At 36.2% G+C, this 21,452-nt stretch overlaps 1 protein-coding gene across 2 annotated transcripts; it reads left to right on the plus strand.

Annotated features, from left to right (window-relative positions):
* The first annotated feature begins 4,747 nt into the window (after positions 1 to 4,747).
* Positions 4,748 to 18,170, plus strand: nfascb (neurofascin homolog (chicken) b). 2 transcript variants are annotated; one of them, XM_046870108.1, is made up of 28 exons: positions 4,749 to 4,982; positions 5,059 to 5,110; positions 6,660 to 6,788; positions 6,944 to 7,049; positions 7,210 to 7,400; positions 7,515 to 7,637; positions 7,764 to 7,934; positions 8,268 to 8,379; positions 8,730 to 8,914; positions 9,030 to 9,161; positions 9,308 to 9,451; positions 9,530 to 9,641; positions 9,728 to 9,891; positions 10,182 to 10,329; positions 10,421 to 10,545; positions 10,649 to 10,750; positions 10,974 to 11,186; positions 11,307 to 11,383; positions 11,950 to 12,175; positions 12,337 to 12,452; positions 12,724 to 12,934; positions 13,319 to 13,441; positions 13,603 to 13,776; positions 14,838 to 14,969; positions 15,171 to 15,237; positions 15,522 to 15,533; positions 15,737 to 15,772; positions 15,871 to 18,170. In XM_046870108.1, exons 3-28 carry the CDS (start codon positions 6,695 to 6,697, stop codon positions 16,040 to 16,042), a joined length of 3,468 nt encoding a protein of 1,155 aa, XP_046726064.1. In that variant the 5' UTR covers positions 4,749 to 4,982; positions 5,059 to 5,110; positions 6,660 to 6,694; the 3' UTR covers positions 16,043 to 18,170. The 2 variants fall into 2 exon arrangements, with proteins under 2 accessions (XP_046726066.1, XP_046726064.1); XM_046870110.1 differs by lacking the exon at positions 15,522 to 15,533 and having other exon boundaries at positions 4,748 to 4,982.
* Positions 18,171 to 21,452: the final 3,282 nt, after the last annotated feature.

Consider the following 21,452-nt stretch of genomic DNA (forward strand, 5'->3'; position numbering starts at 1 on the left):
GGATGCCTCAGCTATTATTCAGGAGGATCTGGGTATCAGCTGTGGAAGGCAGTATGAGCTGCATCTGCTGCTACAGAATACTTCCAGAGGTTTTCTCTGTATAACGACATACATCAGGTCAGTTTGGTCAAATAGAAAGTGGAAGACAAATTGGATTGTTTTCTATTCAGTATATGTATTTCGTACTCTTTTATCTTCTCTCAGTAGTGTTTTTACGTCTGGTCCAGAAAGGAGGTATTATTCTGAACAACCCCTGTGCTCTTGCTGTCCATAGAAGACAGCTTCTCTGGCCCAATCAGCCCTTTCAGTGTGTGGTGTCTTTAGGAAATGGTTGTTAAAGCCAAAATCAGCAACCTCATCAACAGTGCCACAGACACCTGCAAATATAAATTTAGCAAAATGGCTGCCTTGATTTAAATGAAGTAATACATTTGGAAATTAATTGCTTTTATTGGAAGATAATCAATGACAGGATGTATGATTTGAGGATGGCATTATTTTCCTGTATTTAAAAAAAAAATTTATACCACAACAAATTGCCTATGAATATGATTGTTATTTACAGTAATACAGAATTACTATATAAATATAGTTGAGAGTAAGTTCTTGTTATTAGTATAATATAAGATATAAGCTCCACCTACTGCTTTTTCTGATTAAAAAAAATTAGTGTCATGTTATTGAGAAACTAGAACGTGCAAAGTCCTTTTTCCTGAATACTCTCCTATGGTAGAAAATGTACTGAACATCACATAAGATGACTGCCATTAATAATTCATGAATATCTGCTTATAAAAAGAGTGTCAGCATATCAATGATTAAAACAGTTTGCATTCATTAATTTATTATAAGATTGAGATTATTTGGAGGACCCACCATAGTCTTTGTGAAATAGCTGTTGCTAATAATAAGGTATTCAGTTAGTGTCAGAGAGACAAATATCACATATCGTGAAGGTGTCCTACTCCAGTCCTGAGTTTTCCAGAGCATAGTGCATTCTTCATCTAGTACACTGCAAAACAGTTTATTGCTGAGTATCCACATGAAGTTGTTTCAGAGCTTTAGGCCTGTTTTTTTCACCGAGAAAGCCTGGCAGCCAGAGGAGTGCTGGACATGACTTCAAATGAGCAATTACCTCACATCTATAGTTAAATTCTTACTGACATTCTATCAAAACATAATATACCTTAAGTTGATGGGAAATGTGCACAATTAATAATATATCATACAGATTTACAATCCTCTGAAAATAACTCAACATATAGTCATTATTTTAAAATATCTGGCAACAGAAGTGAATACACCCTAAATGAACATCTCTAAACTGTGTCCAAAGTGTCAATACTTTGTGTGAGCACCACTGTTATCTAGTACTGCCCTTGTTGCTGGGATCCTCTTCCATTCCTGCATAATGACATCAGGGGCTGCTGAATGTAAGGCACATGGTGCTTCTCCACCTTTCGCTTGAGGATGCCCCACAGGTGCTCAATACGGTTCAGGTCTAGAGACATACTTGGTCATCTTGGTGGTGTGTTTGGGGTCGTTGGAAAACTGCCGTTTGGCCCAGTTAATGAAGGGAGGGAGTCATGTTCTGCTTCAGAATGTCACAGTAAATGTTGGAATCCATGTTTCCCTCAATGAACCACAGCTTCCCAGTACCAGCAGCACTCCACTATGCTTTACTGTAGGCAAGACACAATTTTCTTGGTATTCCTCATCAGGGCGTCTCCACACATGCTGGACATCATCTGAGTCAAACAGAGTTCTTTGCCATTAGGTGCCATGTTGAAATACCTAAATTAGCACTTTCCAAGTTTGTAGAATTCAAGTTATATTTATATTAAGTTTGTTATCTTGCGTACCAGTGTAGATTTATTCATTACTAGAGATTTAAAGCACTTTTGTACGTCGCTCTGGATAAGGGCGTCTGCTAAATGCCGCAAATGTAAATGTAAATGTAAATGTTGAACATCCAGTGGTCAGTATGAGAGAATTGTTCTCAAAGCACCAGATTTTCACTGCTCTAATACAAGATACACACATTTGTATGGTTCTGTCAAGCAGACAAAAACATGAACATGATAACTAGGACATGTGTCTTTGCATGGTTACATGACTTACAGCTGTTATCACTTAGGGTGTACTTACTTTTGTTGCCAGCTATTTTAGAATAATAAATGGCTGTATAATAATGGCTGTATGTTGAGTTATTTTCAGAGGACTGTAAATCTATGCAGCTATACAAGCTGCACATTAACTACTCTAAAATATATCCAAGTTTCAGTACTGTCCCTTGAGAAGCTATACTAATATCAGGTGTACTCACATTTGTGCGATACTGTGTGTGTGTGTGTGTGTGTGTGTGTGTGTGTGTGTGTGTGTGTGTGTGTGTGTATATATATAAAACTGCTTAGGGCACATAATAGTGTCTCTGAATTAATGTTTTTTAATTAACAATTAAAAACTTTCTTTCGGCTTCTCCCGTTAGGGGTCGCCACAGCGGATCCTCCGCACGTTTGATTTGGCACATGTTTTTACGCTGGATGCCCTTCCTAACGCAACCCTCCCCAATTTATCCGGGCTTGGGACCGGCACTGAGAGTGGCTGGGGATGGTTCCCTGACCGGGAAATGCTAATTGATTTCTGCTATGTGATGACTTTATTTGTGTATTTTTATATTATTTCCATTTTGTATTATAATGACTGTGTTAATAGTAAAATAGGTATTTGTTTTGAACAGTTAGAAGAGTTGTTTTAGATATATAAACAAAAAGTATAAAGGGATTACCTGAATAATGGTCTACTCTTTCTTTTACATATTTTTGTTGTATGAAGAATTTTTAATAAAGATAATAAAATAATGTTTGACTGTTTTTTTCTATATAGCTAATAGCTTTCTGTTTTGTATGTCATTAATTTAAATATGTTAGAACTTTCTATGTTTTGCCAAAGGAGTGTTTCTTTAATTGATGCTGATATTTGAATAAATATTGTTTCAATTTTTGCCCAGAATTGTACATTGTGTGTGTGTGTGTGTGTGTGTGTGTGTGTGTGTGTGTGTGTGTGTGTGTGTGTGTGTGTGTGTGTGTGTGTGCACATGCACGCGTGTGTGTATATGTGTGTTGATGTCATGGCCTTTTCTGCAGAGATGTTTTTGTGAGTCAGCTGCCTTGTGTGATTTGTAGTAGGAGGGAGAAGGTTGATAGTTTATTGGGAGATAGAACTGATTCAGCAAGAGACATCATCATTTGTGGAATGAGTTTAAACCTAATTAAATGTTCATGCTAATGTTCATTATAATTAGATTCCTAATTACATGTACTTATACTATTTTACAATGACATTGTGTCTTTTACAACACCTTTAAAAACACGTTCCTGAAATCAGATAAGGAGTCCATCTTTCATGAGATCAGTTTAATCTTTCTGTGTAAACTCAGTCAAAATTAACTGTTTAGCAGGAATGATTAGTTAATGAATTTAATAATGAATCAGGAATTCTGCCTTATATGTAGTCATTTGTAGTCATGTGTTGTCAATGTAAATAAAAGAAGAAAAGAAAAGACTTGTTGCTAAATTTAACTGTTATAACATTTATGCTGAGTGGTTTTCCGAGTTTTGATGCAAGTGCAGAACTGGCCGCAGCTGATAGAATAGTGGCTTTGTTGTCCTGTTCTTGAAGGAAATGGCACACTGAGTGCTCGTGCTCAGCACTGTACCTTCCGGTGCATGGCACTGACTAGTCACTGATGTCATTCCCACTGTTAAGGATCACGTAGGGCCTGGGACCATTAGCAGGGTTAGATCATACCTCTGCTTTAGGTCAACAGTGAGCCAAGACCCATTTTCCGTCCTGTCATGACAGTGATATTTCATTGTCCTAGTCATAACACTGTACACTATTAAGCATATACATTACAGACAGTTCATTTGTCAATGATTCTACTTCTACTGTCATTTGGCAGCATTTATAGAGCACTTGCATACAGTAAGAACACATCTGAGAGCACAGCAAATTGTTCTAGCTTTTTCTCACAATGAGTGGGATTAGAATGCATCACCCACAGGATCCTCTTGAGCCTGCTTATTCCTCTAAGCCAGAGCCAGACATTAACCAATTCCAGCCCTCAATCATCACCTCCTTGGGTTCTTAAATAAGATTTTATCAAATATTGCAACTGGACATTGTACAGTATTCACATTTGAAATGTCTTTATCAAAAGGGAAAAAAAAATATCACTGCCTTTTTGGAGGAGTCATGGGATTTTTTTTGCTGCATTTTAATTTCCCAAGAGAAACAAACATTTCATTCACTGAGTTGGCTCTGGTTTTTCCAGCCAAACAATGAGACCCACACATTGATGTCATGATCAACTCTGCTACATTTTTTCATGGTGTGTTATATGACGCCAACATTGTTTTTTTTTATCATTATTCAAGCGTTTTATTCACTTTGGTATATTTGAGCCAGTATTTCAATGAATGTAACTTTTAAAATGTTTTTCTTTTGCTTCTGCTATCTTTTAATGCTAAATTATTTTACATTACTTTATTAATGTTTTAACTGAATACAAGAAAAAAGTAACAAACACAAAGAAATAGATAAATGAATAAATGAACAAACAAACAAACAAACACATTTGTATGTAAATTAGCCATCTCATTGTCACTTATAGACAGATGTTCATGAGGCAGAGAGAGTAAGTGAGAGAGAGAGAGATAGAGAGAGAGAGAGAGAGAGAGAGAGAGAGAGAGAGGTGGTATGTCATTCATGCTATATGAATAGGGTGGATAACAGTGGTGAGACAGCTGCAGATAGATCACATTGGGAACATCTGTCAAGATATTCATTGTTTCGGAGCATATTTCTATTCTACTGGTTTTGCCATTGGGTCTACATTTGCACCATTCTATAACCGGATTTGTATGATATGAGGATAACTTCAGATTTATCTTTCCAACAGGGGATAGTTGACATCGGAGGTAACAGTTTGAACTTACACACTTGTTTTAATGTCTTTAACTTTCTTATGACAACCATCTGCTTTCTTCTCTTCAGTAATGAGATGATCAGGAAGCTCTGTAAGTTTTGATGGCTTCAGTCTGAGCTGGTAGGCCTATGCTACTTATTTTCATTTATTTATCGTTCTGACACTTAAACCCCATGAACCTGTTTTTTTGTAAACAAAATACTAATGTCTGTTTGTTTTAAAACCAATCCCAATTCCATGAGTGTATTTTATTTTATTTTATTTTATTTTTTAATAAATACAGTATGTAACTAAATTTTACTTTGACATAAAACTGTAATCACATTTGTGTGCCTATTACATCAAATATAGTATTGAAAGATTACTACTATTTGTTATATATACTATACTATTGATGAGGTTAAGATAAAATGTGGGTGTTTAAAAATTATTTTACAACTATACAATTAAAATGCTTTGGTATTAAAGTCCTGAGAAAGTGAAGAGAACACACCAGATTAATGCTTTGCAATATGTTAACACATGACCATCACACCAATATGTAGGTCTTTCCCATCTGTTGCTACAATGCTGTAAGCATTATGTATATAATTGCGAGGACATATAGCAAGGGGCCTAAATGTGTTCTGACATGGGGAAAGTTGCTCTGAAAAAGGGCCAAATGCCATATATGTAAATGTAAATGCACAATGCCACTGTGTACAAAGCAAAGTGCATAAAGAAATGGCTTGCCATGGTTGAGAACTTGAGTGGCCTATATGCAGCCCTGACTTCCCTCTTGTTAAATGCCTTTCTGTATGAACTGAAACACTAACCTTCATGCCTGGTAACATTAGTATTTAATGTTACAACTGTCAGTAATGCTCCTGTGGTTGAATGGGTTAATCATCAAGTTCAAAAACCTTGTTTTGTAAAGGTTACAGTAACAGCCATAATATCTAGAATGGGATGCTCAAAAAGAGCACATGCTGTGGTGGTCAGTCACCCACATACTCTTGACCATATTGAGTATAAACCACAATTATTTAATAAACAAAAACACTGATTCATTTGTAATGTATTGTATATTATTAATAAAAAGCTATGTGATTATATGCTTGCCTATTTTATAAAATCATCTGCTAGAATTAGAAGTACAATTTATAGTGGTATTCGACAAAGTGACAGTCAGTCAGTATAGCCCTTCCACAGATTACCTCTAGTCAAAGCCAACAACTTTAGCAAATTATGAAGATCAATCAGACAATGACTTCATACACTGACTTCCTCAGTAGAGGATTCATGCTAAAGAATTGTACAGGGCATTGTAAATTACACTGACATTACACTGACACAGTTGAAGTAATTATATTTATATGTCCTTCTGGCGTAAAAGTAAAACTTTTTAAAAACAATATTGAGCAATATTGAGAACAGACAAATGTAGCAAAATTGCCAGTCCAAGTTCTTACATAAGAAACAGTCCAGCTAATGTTTTGTGCTGACTGGTTTACCCTTTTGTTGGCTGCAGTGTTGGCTCCAGACTCCATATGATGTAAACTGTGTGCAAGTGGAAAAACTCTCATGACCCACAACAGTGGAAATAAGAATCTGGTCTATTCACTGTGTCAACACACAACTTTAGGAAAATACCTTTGTGTTCTTTTTGTTGTTTTGTTTTTCTGATTAGAATATTGGAGGCATATTGCTGGTGGATTTTCAGAGATGAGGAACGAAAGATTGCGGGAGACCCTCGCCATATTCATACTTCTGTTCCAGATGTGGAAACAGGTATCTGCAATGGAAATCCCACCTGATGGTGAGTCAAGTTCTACTGATTATCTTTCTGCATGAATACTGCATATAATATAGCATATGAAAATGACTACGATCATGTAGTCCTTGTATTATTATTAGTGTCATTATTTTAATAGAATGTGTGTATATGTGTGTATATCTCAACCCCAATTACAGTGAGACAGCCTCCTATGATAATCAAGCAGAGTGTCCATGATTACATAGTGGAGCCAACAGACCCTATCATAGTGGAGTGTGAGGCCACTGGAAACCCTCAGCCAGTGTATGAATCATAACCTGACCGCACCAACATTTTATTTTTGTTTTCTTCTATTGCTGTACTAAAATTTGCACTTAAATATACACTAAATTAAACCACTTTATGAATGTATGAGCCTTCCTCCCCATGCAAATTTTATGTTATGCTGTACCTTCCTCCATAGCTTCACTTGGACTCGCAATGGAGTGTACCTAAATGTCGCTCGTGACCCTCAGGTCACCATGAAGAGGCGCTCTGGCACACTGGAGATATTTTTTTGGGGACGTCCAGAAGATTATGAGGGCATCTACCAGTGCACTGCTACTAATGAGTTTGGTTCAGCTCTATCTAGTCACATTGATTTGCGTGTCTCCAGTAAGTGTCATCAACACAGTTTCATATAGACCTGTCCTAAAATTTCATTCAACATTAAATTCAATTAATGTTATTATCTTTGTGTATTATCTTCATCGCTCATGTGGTGACCAGAGGCTCGTACCTGGCTGAAAGAATATTTGGAGCCAGTGTCTGTGTTTGTGGGTCTTCCTTTGATTCTGTCCTGTAATCCCCCAGTGGGACCACCCAAGCCTCAGACCTACTGGATGAACAGCTGTGAGCATTTATATACTTGAAATATTATTCCAAAGTTAGTTCATATAGCATGCAAGAACTTAATTAGAAGTTAAAACAGGTATATTAAAGTGTGCTTAGCTTTTGTTTCTTGGTCTGTCCCTACAGCTATGGTGCCAATTCGTCAGGATCGTAGAGTATCGATGGCATTGAATGGAGATTTGTACTTCTCCAGTGTCATAGCTGATGATGCACTAACAAACTATGTATGCACAGCTCGCTTTCCCAACTCCAACATTATCCACCAGAAACCTCCACTAATTCTTCAGGTGCACACAGGTACTGAGGAACTCAGTAGTAATGTGTTTATGTGGGAATTTACTAATATTTGCCTTGACCCTTTGAGCCTTTCACATGGCTATGTCTGGCTGGTAAATATAGCTTTTTAGCTTTAACTGAGGGAGAATAAAGCATATACCCCATATCAATAACAGTTGGCAATAAATTGCAGATAATTGTTTTTTACTTATTTGAAGACAATTAATTCCTCTATGTTTCCAACAACTGCTCCATCCTGTCCAGGCTGGTAATGGTCTATTGTAGTGTTTGGATGATCTTATGATTAAAGGTTTTACTGCATGCTAATTTTTGTTGTTGTTTTGAATCATTCAGCACGTATGGCAGCTCAGAGTGCTCCCAAGTTCTTGAAGCCCAGAGGAACAGCCAGCATTCAGATTGCAATGCTAGGAGATGAGCTTATCTTGGAGTGCTTTGCTTCTGGAGTGTGAGTTCTATAGGCATAGTTGAACAATTCAGCAACAATCCCTTTGCTGAATTTCCTTTCCATCTAAAGGTCACTGAGTTTTTTAAATAAAACAGGTTTACTGCATGAAGTGTTTTCAATATTTAAATTCCTTTGTAAATTAAGTGTCATATCACTAGTGTTTGAAAATTATTTGAATATTTACCTTTACACACTATATTAGAAGTGCAGTAATAGATAGGTGTGCGTGCTTTGTTATATCACTTATAGGTCATTTTGAGTTTTAATAATGACCGAATGTTTTCTGTAGCTATGTAGCATACACAAAAGTAACACTAACCACTCATGTCATTCTCTCTCTGTTGTCTCAGTCCAGCTCCCACCATCAAATGGACTAAAGATTGGGAAAGATTGTCCATGGACGGCATGAAGCTGGAAAACTTCAATAAAACTTTACGCATTACAAAAATCTCTATGGATGATGGAGGCGACTACATCTGTACTGCCACCAACAGGATGGGCAGCATGGACCACATAATCACAGTTAAAGTTAAATGTAAATTTGCATCACAATGGATACCAATAATGTCCTAAATTTGAAGAATCCAACTGTTATAACAGTGTTGAGAGTTTTCCATTAACTCATTTATTTTTCTTCTTACTTTTTGTAGCAACCCCATTTTGGGTTGAGAAACCACAGAGTCTTATTCTTTCTCGAGATGATAGTGGGCAGATAGTGTGTCAGGCTGATGGAATTCCCAGACCCCAGATACGGTGGCTAGTTAATGGAGAACCTATTGAGGGTCAGAGACATCACATGCCTTTTGAGTAATCATGATTTCTGACCACATTCACTTACACTGCTAATACAAAGATCAAATTAAATAAACCAACTTGCCTACAACACATGCATAGTTATCTATTTGTGTGTGCTTTCTTTTGACCTCAGATGCTCCTAAGAGTCCTGGCAGACAAGTGTCAGGCGATACTTTAATATTTCGTGCCGTGGTGCCTGACAGCACAGCTGTGTTCCAGTGTAATGCCTCCAACCAATACGGCTACATCCTGGCCAATGCTTTCCTTGCAGTGTTGGGTAAAATATCTAGACTTTATAATTGTAACTGTTTATAATATGTGTGATTGTCCTAATAATTCCATGCTTTGTTTGTAGATATGAAGCCACGATTGCTAGGCATTAGAGATGACTTGGTCAAAGTAATAGAAGGGACTCGGACACTTCTTCACTGTCCATATTTTGGATCGCCAAAACCTGACCTGCGATGGTAGTGCAAACTTTTAATATCAGATATGACTTAAATATGTAAGTGTATGTATGTGCATAGTTAAAACTGCATGCATTTGTTTTTAGGTCAAGAGGTGGAGTGAGTTTATCAGAGGGAAGTCGATACAGCATTCTTTCCAATGGAACACTGGAAATAAAACGCACCAAACTCCAGGACCAAGGAACATATCTCTGCATTGCTAGTAACGTCATTGGACGAGATGAGATGGAGATGCAACTGGAGGTCAAGGGTGAGCGTCTTAAACAGAACTTATTCAGGAATTTTTAATCAGCATATTTAGTGCATGGTGAGCATATATTGTAGAATTGTCTAATCAGACAAATAAAACAAACACAAATTCTAGACTACAAAATTAGGAGCTGGAATTCAGTTTGAGATTAGTTCACTGTTCTGAGGTTTATATAGCGTTTAGGTGGATTTCTTTGATCGAATCAACATTTTATTAATATGGTGCATTGTGTTTCTGTGGTTGTACTGTGTTATATTTATCTACTGACATAGAGTCATTTTTTTTCCCAGAACCCATTAAAATCATTCGTGCCCCACATAATTTTGTTGTAATAAAAGGAGGCTTGGCACAATTTGACTGTAAGATCCAGGTTGACCCAACCCTGGAGGTAAAAGTCACCTGGCTCAAGGACAACAAATTCCTGATTTTTGGCAGAAGGTAAATGTAGCTGATCAAAAACAATGCTATGTGAATAATTAGTCCTAAGGGCGTATCTGTGACATTTGTACATTTGTGTTCATTTGTGCAGAATGACTAAGGATGAGGACTCCATGAGCATTGCTGATGTGTATAGAAGAGATGAGGGGATTTATACCTGCAGAGTTAAGACTGAAGTGGAGGAAGTCAGTGCATCAGCCAAACTTATTGTGATGGGTACAAACACACACACAGGACCATAAGAGAGAAACATGAACATTTATGCAGAGTCGGTTAATGTGAACGACATATAGGTTCATTTTCCTTTTTTGTCTGCTAGATCGTCCTGACCCACCTACTGACTTGGAGGTGTCAGATCCATCAGAACGAAGTGCTAGACTCACCTGGGTGCCAGGACTAAGCAACCACAGCCCTATCAAAGGCACATTCACATTTACATCCACACACATCCACACACACACACACACACACACACACACACACACACACACACACACACACACACACACATATTCTGTTAAGTTAATAATTATATACTTTGTATTTATACATTGTTCCAGAAAGCATTTGATTACTCTCCTAATTATTACTCTAAAACCTTTTTTATGCACATGAAGCAAATAAAAGTGAAATTTCTCTTTTAGAGTATCTGGTGCAGTACACAGAAGATCTACTCGCTGATTATTGGCTTGTGGCTAGTGGCTGGAAGAACTTGACCAGTTACCCTGGCCACCTGAACTCTGTTGTATTGAAGCTGATGCCGTTTGTTGAGTACCAGTTTCGGGTTGTGGCAATCAATGTGATTGGCCCAAGCAGACCCAGCAAGCCATCTATGTATTACGAGACTGGTGGAGCTGGTTAGTAAGACATTATTAGTGCTTTGGTCAGACCGTTTGAATGCAGCAGTAATCTTGTACAGCTTTTAACTGTCTGAACTGAATTAAGACAGTAGTAACTATCTGTTTTAAACATTTTAGTGCCAGATGCCATTCCAAGAAACATCAAAGGTGTGGGGACTGGAGTGTTCAGAAATAACATGGAGATCAGCTGGGAGGTGATGATTGGACAAACTCATGAATGCATGCATAGATGAATAAAAAGGATAGAAGAATGAATGGATGGATAGATGGTTGGAAGGATGAATGGATGAATGGATGAATGAAAGGATGATGGATGGAAGGATGCAGGATGCATGGATACATACATTTTAAATAAAGCTGTAGGTTTGGTTTTACCTTTAGTGTGAAGCACTAAACATCTTTTTGCCCAAAAGTCTTGTTTAAACACGAAAATGTCTTAATGTTTGCTGATGTTAGATAACTAGCCTAACAATATCTGCATTGCATGTTCTCATTATATCCAGTTTATGTTCTCATAAAAACCCATTTGCCCAGTTTTTACTTACCCATGGATTGGGCCGATTTGTTATTGGGTAATTATGTGACCTGATATCAATTTTTGCTTCTTTTTTTAAGCATGTTATTGTTATAAATACACTGCAGCATAGCACTATCTTGCTAGGAAGCTAGGGTAGACACAACTGTTTGTGGTACCAAATTGTAACTGACTCTACACTTATTAATTTGGCTTGGCTCTTTTTCTGGTGTGCCTTGTGTGAAGCCTTTGGAGTATAGAGAGTGGAATGGGCCAAAGCTTGGCTACATGGTGTGGTGGAGAAGAAGAGATTCCAGAGAGGAGTGGAAAAATTACACCACTTACTGGTGGTGTAGCCACATCATCTATGAGACGGACACCTTCACACCCTATGAGATTAAAGTGCAGGCCGTTAATTACTTTGGCCTCGGACCAGAATCTCCTGTGATTATTGGATACTCAGGAGAAGATCGTAAGTAATGCTACACAGCTACACATACATGCCCATACACACACACACACACACACACACACACACACACACACACACAAACACTATGTTGCTAGAGGCCATTACAAGCACATTACACAGTGAATAAAATTCCTTGTCTCAAATATGACATGATTTAATAGGTCCCACTGCTGCTCCTACTGACTTGCATGTCTCAGATGTCGAGAGCACAGCGCTGACAGTCCACTGGCAGCCTGTTCCCCAAGCCAGCATTATGGGGGAGATTAAAGAGTACACGGTGAGACCTGGAATCATTTATTATTTAGTCAGAGTGACACGTCATGAAGAACATCCCAAGACTTGATTATAAATAAATATTTATACACTGAAATGCCAAATATGCCAAATATATTCCCATGCAAAAGTTCTAACACAAATTATTCCAGACAGTATTTTTTATTATTACCTTTTAAAACTTATTTGTCAGGATTAATGAGATTTAATCTGGTTAACATCAGCATGTCTATGTTTTTTTCAACATTCTCTGTTTTGTTGTTGATGTTACTCAGGTGTATTACTGGAGAGAGAGCAGCCGCCTGCCCCATCACAGCGTCACTACAAGAATCAAATCTAAGAGTTTTAAAGCAAATGGACCTCGACTGACTGGCACCCTAAGTGGCCTAATTCCTTACAGCAATTATAAGATCTACATAGTAGTGGCTAATAACCGCTTTGAGGGTCCACCAAGCAACAGGATCGAGTTCCAAACCCTTGAGGGAGGTACTCATGCATAACTTATTGTATAGCTAATATAATGTTTAGTTAATATAATGTTTTCATGAGAGAAATGTTTGTATAAAAAATATGTATTGAAATTAATTGACTGGCCATGGTGTGCTGTCGAAATATCTTCTACTCAGTTTCCACAATATAATACACAATACAATACAATAAACTTCTCATTGGCTTATTTCTTCCTTTATGTAAAAGAGATTTCTAACTCTGACACTATTCCTTGGGTGGATAATAACATGATAACAACCACCCTCTTGTGGGTGAATCTGGGATTCCTGCTCACCAAACTGTGAATCAATTGTCACTTGCTGAATGAAAAGGTTGAAAAAAATGGTACTCAGTCACCCATCTATTTTCTATCATCTACAGTGCCATCAGTACCCAGATCCTTTAGGATCATGCATAGGCATTATGACACCATCTACCTGGACTGGGAGGAACCTGCAGAACCCAATGGCATCCTAACCGGATACATCCTCAAATACCAGACATGTGAGTTTATCTCTGCTCAGTTAATGCTAAAAGATAATAGACAACAATAAAAGACAATAAAAAAATTAATCATTAAACCAATCCTTTCTTTGTAAACTACCCAGTATCAATATGTTTAATATGTATCAGTATGTTTAACCTTTTTTTCTCCTACTGTGTAGTAAATGTTTCAGCAGGAGAGAGGGTGCAGGTGGAAGAAATTCCCCCCAACACCACACATTTCTCTTTGCGCCGTTTTGACCGCTACACTCGCTACAGGTTCAGTCTGGCTGCTCAGACACAGGTGGGGATGGGAGAGGCATTCACAGAGGAGTCGCCCCATTTCACAACAGAGGGTAAAAACATATTCAGGGTCGTCTATTTCCATCCTTTTCGTTACACCTCCCTTTGGTTTCTTATAAGGTGGTGTCAGCAGTATTAGTCTGTAATGTCCAACAAAAACATGTGATGAATAAATTAACATTTGCAGAGAGACATCTAATGACCTGATTCATTAAAATTTCACCAAGAGTGATGGATAATATAAATTTCATCCAATTTCTTCATATATTATAAAAAAGGTGATTTCACATTTCATTGCTGTATTTTATTTAAATTTGTGTGGAGGCCAGTTTTAGTATCTAATCCTAAAGTTGCTGCCTGTGGTTCAGGGCAGTTTAGTTGTATTGCCAGCACTTCAGTTACGGAATGATCAGTCACCAAGTGATGTGGTTCTGATGTTATAATGATATCAGCGTGAAACTACACCACAACCAGGAGGGCAAGGTTCATTGATGAAATCATTAAACAGTTGCCAGGTTTCACATAAGAAATCTATCTTTCATCCCTTTAAGAAGTTTGAATTAGTGGGGTCTTGTTATTAAGAAAGTGCACATTGAACTGGCCAGATTTAAGTCTGTGGGAACAGGACCGAGACATGGGGGTTAGAATGCTTTAAACAATAGAAGTTTTGGGGATGGGAATATGTGGACAAAAATGACCTAATGATCTAATTCTTTAAATAATATATCAGGGAATAAACAAAGCTACATTGATTGGGTGAATGGGATTGTAATGTCATCAGAATCAAAGAAGCATATTGGCTGATTACATCAACTGGGATCACCCATAATCCCAGGTGTTTCAAACAAATTGTTGTCTAGCAGTTTTTGGACAATTAATTGGAAAAGTTAGATAGTAACTTTTTTTGGTGCTGGAGTGGACTATAAAATCATCAGTACAAACTATCACAAACTTTGCGGAGCATGTCTTTGAGTACATCTTTAATGAAGGCTTGGACAATTAAGGGATTAAACAAGACATATGGCATTAGCAAGTATTCACAGTGTCCTGATATATTAAATTGACAAATACTTTCTAGTTTTTCTCGTAAATTTCTTTGTGTGTGTTTGAGCAGAATATACCCGGGAACAAGTGGATATAATCACGCAGGGATGGTTCATCGGGTTGATGTGTGCCATTGCACTTTTGGTTCTCATCATGCTCACAGTCTTCTTCATTAAAAAAACACGTGGAGGAAAGTACCCAGGTATGATCACTTACAAAATGTTTTACAGTTACAAATGCGCATTCACATATTTCAAATGTAAAAATTGTAGGTTTGTATCCATACAGTAACACAATCATTAAGTAAATAACTTATAAAGGTAAATAAATGAACCAATACAGCAAAAGTAAACTTGCCAAAGCTAAAATAAATAACTTTTAGCTCTTGATTTTCTCTTTAAAGTGAGAGACAAGCAGGATTTTGCACTTGACTCTATGGACGAGAAGGATGAGGGGTCTTTTGAATACAGGTGCATATGTCTAATACATTTCTCTTTTATTCTGTAGAAATATGTTAATTTTATTGTTTTGTGAACCCAGAGCTTATGTCAACTTTGCAGTGAGAAATATAAATATATGAACACAATGAAGTATTGTACTTATGTGACTTCATGTCATGATTTAACCCTGTCACACCACATTATGCAGAGAATATGCATCATAATAACTGTCCCTCTCTTTCTTTTAAATTCATCCCTCAACTGCCTCTCATCCCTGGTCATCCATTCTTATTTTTCCCATTGGGCCCCTGAAGGTCTCTTGAAAGGTATGATGTATGTCATACATAATAACCTGTCGATCAGGTTCTTTGTGTAACATGTTATTTTACATACTAACCAACTATTAAATACTATATTAAAAACTCAGTGATGTATGATGGCTTCACTATAACCCCATTTTAGTGCTAGTAAAGGCCTGTTACTTATTACTGAATGATGTTTTGTTTAAACTCCATGTTATTTACTGTAGGATAGCACGTGTACCCACACTACCCTACTCCAGAAGGTACGTAATGTGTAAAACTTTTGCATAAATAATTCATATCTGCATTGTCCAGAGATATGTCTACATGTTTGGGTAAATACCTGTATGTGTTTCTTCAGAGAGGATGAAAGCCGCCAAGGTCGGATTCAGGGACACATGCAAATGAAGACAAATAGTGATGACAGCCTGATGGAATATACTGAAGGTGACGAGATCGAGTTTAACGAGGACGGCTCCTTCATTGGTGAATATACAGGCACCAGTAAGAGAGACAGAGAGTCTTTTGCATAACGCAACTCCTAAATATGGTGCTAGAGTGCAAACGACATGGTGCCCACTGGTCCCTGCTAAAACCCTGATTTGACCTCAATCACTGCTGAGCATTGATGGATGACTATACAAGCCAAACGGAACTCGCATGCCTTTGGCTACATCATGCAGCAATTGAGCCTAAATTAAGGCAGAGGCATTACTTTACTAGACAAAGGTATGGATGTAAGCAGTGGGTTTTCAATAGACAACATTGATATGTGTAGTTATTAGAAATATTATTTAGAACACTTCACTGTGTACCATTTTCACTGCACATTTTCGATATTATATGGGAAAAGCAGGAAACAATTGTTAAAAAAACAACTTTAAAACAGTCGGTTTACTGATATTTGGAGTCGATTCAGTGTCTCTTGAATGTGTATAGGGTTATGCTGCAGTAAAACTGTACATTTTAAAGATAAATTACTATGAACTTTAGTCATGGGCATTTTTACAAATGCTAGTAAACACAGAATGGCTTGTGTCCAAATATGGCATATACACTTCTAGACCTGTGCAAATGCGAATTTATGAAATGATCATATTATTAGTGAATTCAAGTCATTGATAAGTTGATTGGTACAGGGTATTTAATTATTGTAATTAGATACAATAGATCTTTCTGGTTATCTTTTAGGTGCTACTCAAACTTTACAGAATTGAACTTTGTTTGCTTTCAGGGAGTTTCCTTCCCATTCCTGTTACCTTTATTAATAATGGTTCTAAGTAGAACCCTTTTAGGTACCATTTAACTATCTAAAGAACACTTGAAGAATGCCCCTTTTTAAAGTGTATGTTTTTGAAAGATGGCTATTTTGGTGTTCATTCTGTGTTAGTTTTCATGACTCAAACAGAATGTTTTTTGTTTTTAATACATCAATCAGTCTTTTCATGTTTGTGAATGAAAAGAAGTCAGTGACACCATGGAGGATATGCATGTGTCTCTTTAGACTGTTGATAAAATAAAATCAGTAGACCTCTAGGTCATGATTTGGATATGGATATTAATAAATTAAGCTGACCAGAATATGACAATGCATTTTTATCTCTGTGATTAATGTATATACTTGTCTGAATTTGTGTTAACACAATGAAGTGAAAATCCTGAGGCACTTATCATTACTAATCCCTGTCTGTGTGTATAGTCACAGCTGTATAATGCAAACCAGACAGTGTAACAGTTTGTCTTTATTTAGTTTGTCTGTCATGTCATCATCTTTTGCCATATAATTTAAACTGTATGGAGTTTTGTTCGGTTCCACCTCTAACTACTCTAAATATAGAATATAGAATATATTTTTATCAGCGCTTTAATACTCTCATGCCAAGTCATACAATGATCTTAAATAAAAGAAACAATATTTGTATAGTTATGTCATGTTCACATGCTGTTGGGAAACACTGTACAGGTTCATGTCATTCAGAATTCAGTATTGTATGTAACCTGATTATTATAAAAGTAAGCCTGAAATATTTGAATTTATTGGAGTAAAATAATAATTGTTCCACTTAATATTTAGTCATAGCATAGAATTCCATTAACCAAAAGCTTTTTACTTATTTTCTAATTGAAAAAAAAAAAGCTGGATATATAATTAAATAATAATTAAATGTTGAAACATATGCAATGCTCTATCCTATCTCTAATAATAAGATAAACAAAAAAGAACATTTCCATGATTTCCAAATATGACAAATCATCATGACTTTGAAATCAACATTGTGAAATCAACAACTATATAGATATACAGCATCCTGAAATTATCTTAAGCTTTATGCACTTACATTTAGTTGCAATTTGCAACCCTAACCCTAACACCTTGCTAACATTTATCAGGAATACTACTAATATCTTACTACAGAGATAGCTTGACACTATATCAATATCTGCCATCAACACTATATTACACTTTATTCGCAGTTGCTTTAAAGCGTTTCTCAGATCAGAAATTAAATTCTCTAAACTACTTGTTTAACTTCCACATCATGTAGTCACTTGTGCTCATCATAAAAGCATTTCTTGTTGCATTGATCACATTTTCAATGGTTTTGTACATTCATTTAATTGATTGTGTACAAGTGTCTGCTGTTTCCTACATTATCAGTTGTTTATGTCATGTTGGTCAAAATATATTATACTAATTATTTCACTAATTGAATAGTCTTAACCCCTAAAACATCCCAGCATCAGTTCATTGCTTAAGTCATTGAATGCAAAATGGTTAAACCAGTTGTCATCATTTGTCATCTAAAATTTCTATTAAATTTTTTTTATGTAAATGTTGAATTGATCAATTGTGCAGATGAATCTTGAATGTCACTTATAGAGGGACATGTACGGCATCAGATCAACCAATATCAACTAGTTCTATAAATAGGTCAAAGGTGAATCATGTGAACATTCAATTGGTGACAGAGGAAAACACAGAATTACAATTTAAAAAAATGGAGGAACAACCAAGAAGCGAACGAACATTATTACAGTACAGTTGAAGTGTGAATCCTTTCAACTTTTATGCAATCAATATAAATCAAATATGCAATCAAAAAAATTAATTTGTGCTCCTGAAATTCATATATACCATACAGAAGAAATTCAACTTTGTGCATTTTTAATCATTGTAATTCAAACCATAGTTTTTATAAAGAAACACTGAAACTGTGCGCCGTCATACGGGTAACATTATCAAACATTTTGACGATGATGAAAGGTCTTGTCATTCTGATGGTAAAGTATTTGTTGAAACAAATACTTACTTTTAAGAGATGAATCAAGGATTTTGAGAAAAAGAAAGGCTTTTGCAGAAATCCAATGTGTTGTACTGTTTGTACAAATTGTTTTGAGAATGTACTTTCTGGTTTGCAAATATTAAGGATAATTCGAGAAATGTTCTAAAGCAACTGAGAAAAACTTTAAGCTTCACTTTTAGGTTCCTGTTTCAACATTATGATTATTTTTAAAGGAAGTAGCTTCATAGCAACTTCCTATAATTTAACGTTCTGTTTCACAAAAATATTTCCAACATTTAGCAAGGCTTGTTAATATTTACAATGTTTTTGTAAACCTTGAGATATTTTTGTCTCATGACATTTCTCCCTGTGCTTTGCTTATGGCTAATTTTTAAAGTGTTTTTTAATAAACCAGAAAAATTATTAGTAATATAACTGAAACTAAAGCGTGCTTTAAAAATGTTGAGAAACTACATACTATCACTTACAATATATACTGAATACATAGCTCAATTTAATAAATGTATAGTCTTTTTAATACTTTTTAGCAAATCCATTTATAATTGAATGTATTTTTTATTTTAAATTACTGATATTCTGATTTTAAGTGATTTGCTTTGTTGTATGCATGCAAACTGTTTGGTCCTAGACTAAGCAGCTACGTACCACACAGTTTCCCAGAATGCTCTCAAAGGTACAGCAATAGAAGCTCACTAATATCTGAAGAGATAGTTAAGCTTCTCCAGACTTACAGTGCTTTTGGAAATATTTAGACCCCTTTAATTTTTTCATTTATGCTTTATTGCTTTTGGCTAGATGAAAGCCTTTCCTCATTACAAAACCCATGAAAGTCTGCTTAGAGTTGCACACACTGAAGGACTCTCAGAGTGTGTAGAACAAGATTCTCTGGTCTGATGAAACCAAGTTTGACTTAATTTCTAGATGTAATGTGTTGAGGAAATCAGGAACCGCTTATCACCTGCCCAAAACCATCCCAATAGTGAAGCATGATGGTGGCAGCATCATGCTGCTGTGGTGTTTATTTTGCAGCAGGGACTTCTAAAAATAATCTAGAATTAACTTTGTCATTTTGGGGTTCCACACCTCTTCCATTTAACAATTATGGATAATAATTGAAACCTTCCCCAAATCTGTGCCTTGCAACAATCCTGTCTCTGTGCTCTGCAGGCAGTTCCTTTGACCTTATGGCATGTGAGAGCTTTTATAGAGAGATGTGTGCCTTTCCAAATAATGTCAAATCAATAAGGTTTTAAACTGGTCGATTCTAATCAAGTTGTAGAAATATCTTAGCAACGGTTAAAGAAAACTGGAAGGCACTTTTCGCTAATATTCAAGTGTTGTTGCCAAGGGTCTGAATACTTATGTAGATGTGATATTTCAGGTTTTTTATTTAAAATAAATCACAGATATTTGGAGAATTCTGTTCACTATATCATTCTGGGGTACTGAATGTATATTAAGCAGGAGAAAATAGATTCATTTAAACAATTATAGTTTTAGGCTACAGCATAACAAAATTGAAAAAAGTAAAGGGCATTGAATACATTCTGAATGCACTGTATTTATCACTACTAGTTTTATGTAACAAGATCCACACGTTTATAAGCAGAAATAATGACATAAAAAATGTAGACGGATATTCAGCAACTTGAGATCCTTGCCCTTTACTTGAATGGCAAAAAAGTACGTCACAAACTAACGTCAGCAGAACGTTGCCGAGAGCATCACACTGCCTATAATGCAGTATTGCCTTTTTCTTATAGTGCAACCTGATGCTAGCTCTTTCCAAAGTAAGCAACACACACACACAGACACATACAGACACACACAGACACACAGACACACAGACACACACACACACACACACACACACACACACACACACACACACACACACACACAAATGGCCATCCACATGATATAAAAGGAAACATAATTCATCCACTTTCTTCAATTGATTAGTGTCCAATTCTGATGCTCACATGCCCATTGTACGTGACCAGTCTGAGTCTATGCAGCCATGTATGCAGCCAGCTGCTATGATGTGTATATTCTGACACCTTTCTATTATAGCCAGCATTAACAATTTAAGCCTTCTTTATTTGACCTATAGTAGTTTTTGATCATTAGCAGGCATACTAATAGTCTTCTATTTTTTAATTGTTTTCTATTTTCATACAATAAATTATATTTGTATGATATCATTACATTGAACTGAACACATTACATGTTTGAACAATATGCATATAGATATTTTTTTAAAGCTTTCCAAAAAAAGTTTTTTGAATAAAGCAATGTAAGTGTGATGTTTTCCATTTTATATTGATAAAACAATGTTTTTAGAGTTCCATCTAAAAGTATTAGACTGACAAGGTAATGTTTGTTTGCTTGAAGATCTTTTTTTTTTGTCCCTACTTTTGCCCTTTCCATTCCTGTGGAAGAGGTTAAGCTTGGTTCCAGAATTCGTCTGTATCGCTTTGCAAAGTCAAATCTGACTTTTTGATTCTCACTAAAGCTTCTTATTTAAATCTTGTGGCTATTTTTCTGCTCTCAACGTTTTCTTTGAATGGCAGACTCTGATATTTTCACCTCTGCCCCATGGAAGGTTTTGGTGACTAAACTGTTATCTGGTTGTTAG

This window comes from Silurus meridionalis, chromosome 16 (assembly GCF_014805685.1).
Source record: "Silurus meridionalis isolate SWU-2019-XX chromosome 16, ASM1480568v1, whole genome shotgun sequence".
Classification (NCBI taxonomy): domain Eukaryota; kingdom Metazoa; phylum Chordata; class Actinopteri; order Siluriformes; family Siluridae; genus Silurus; species Silurus meridionalis.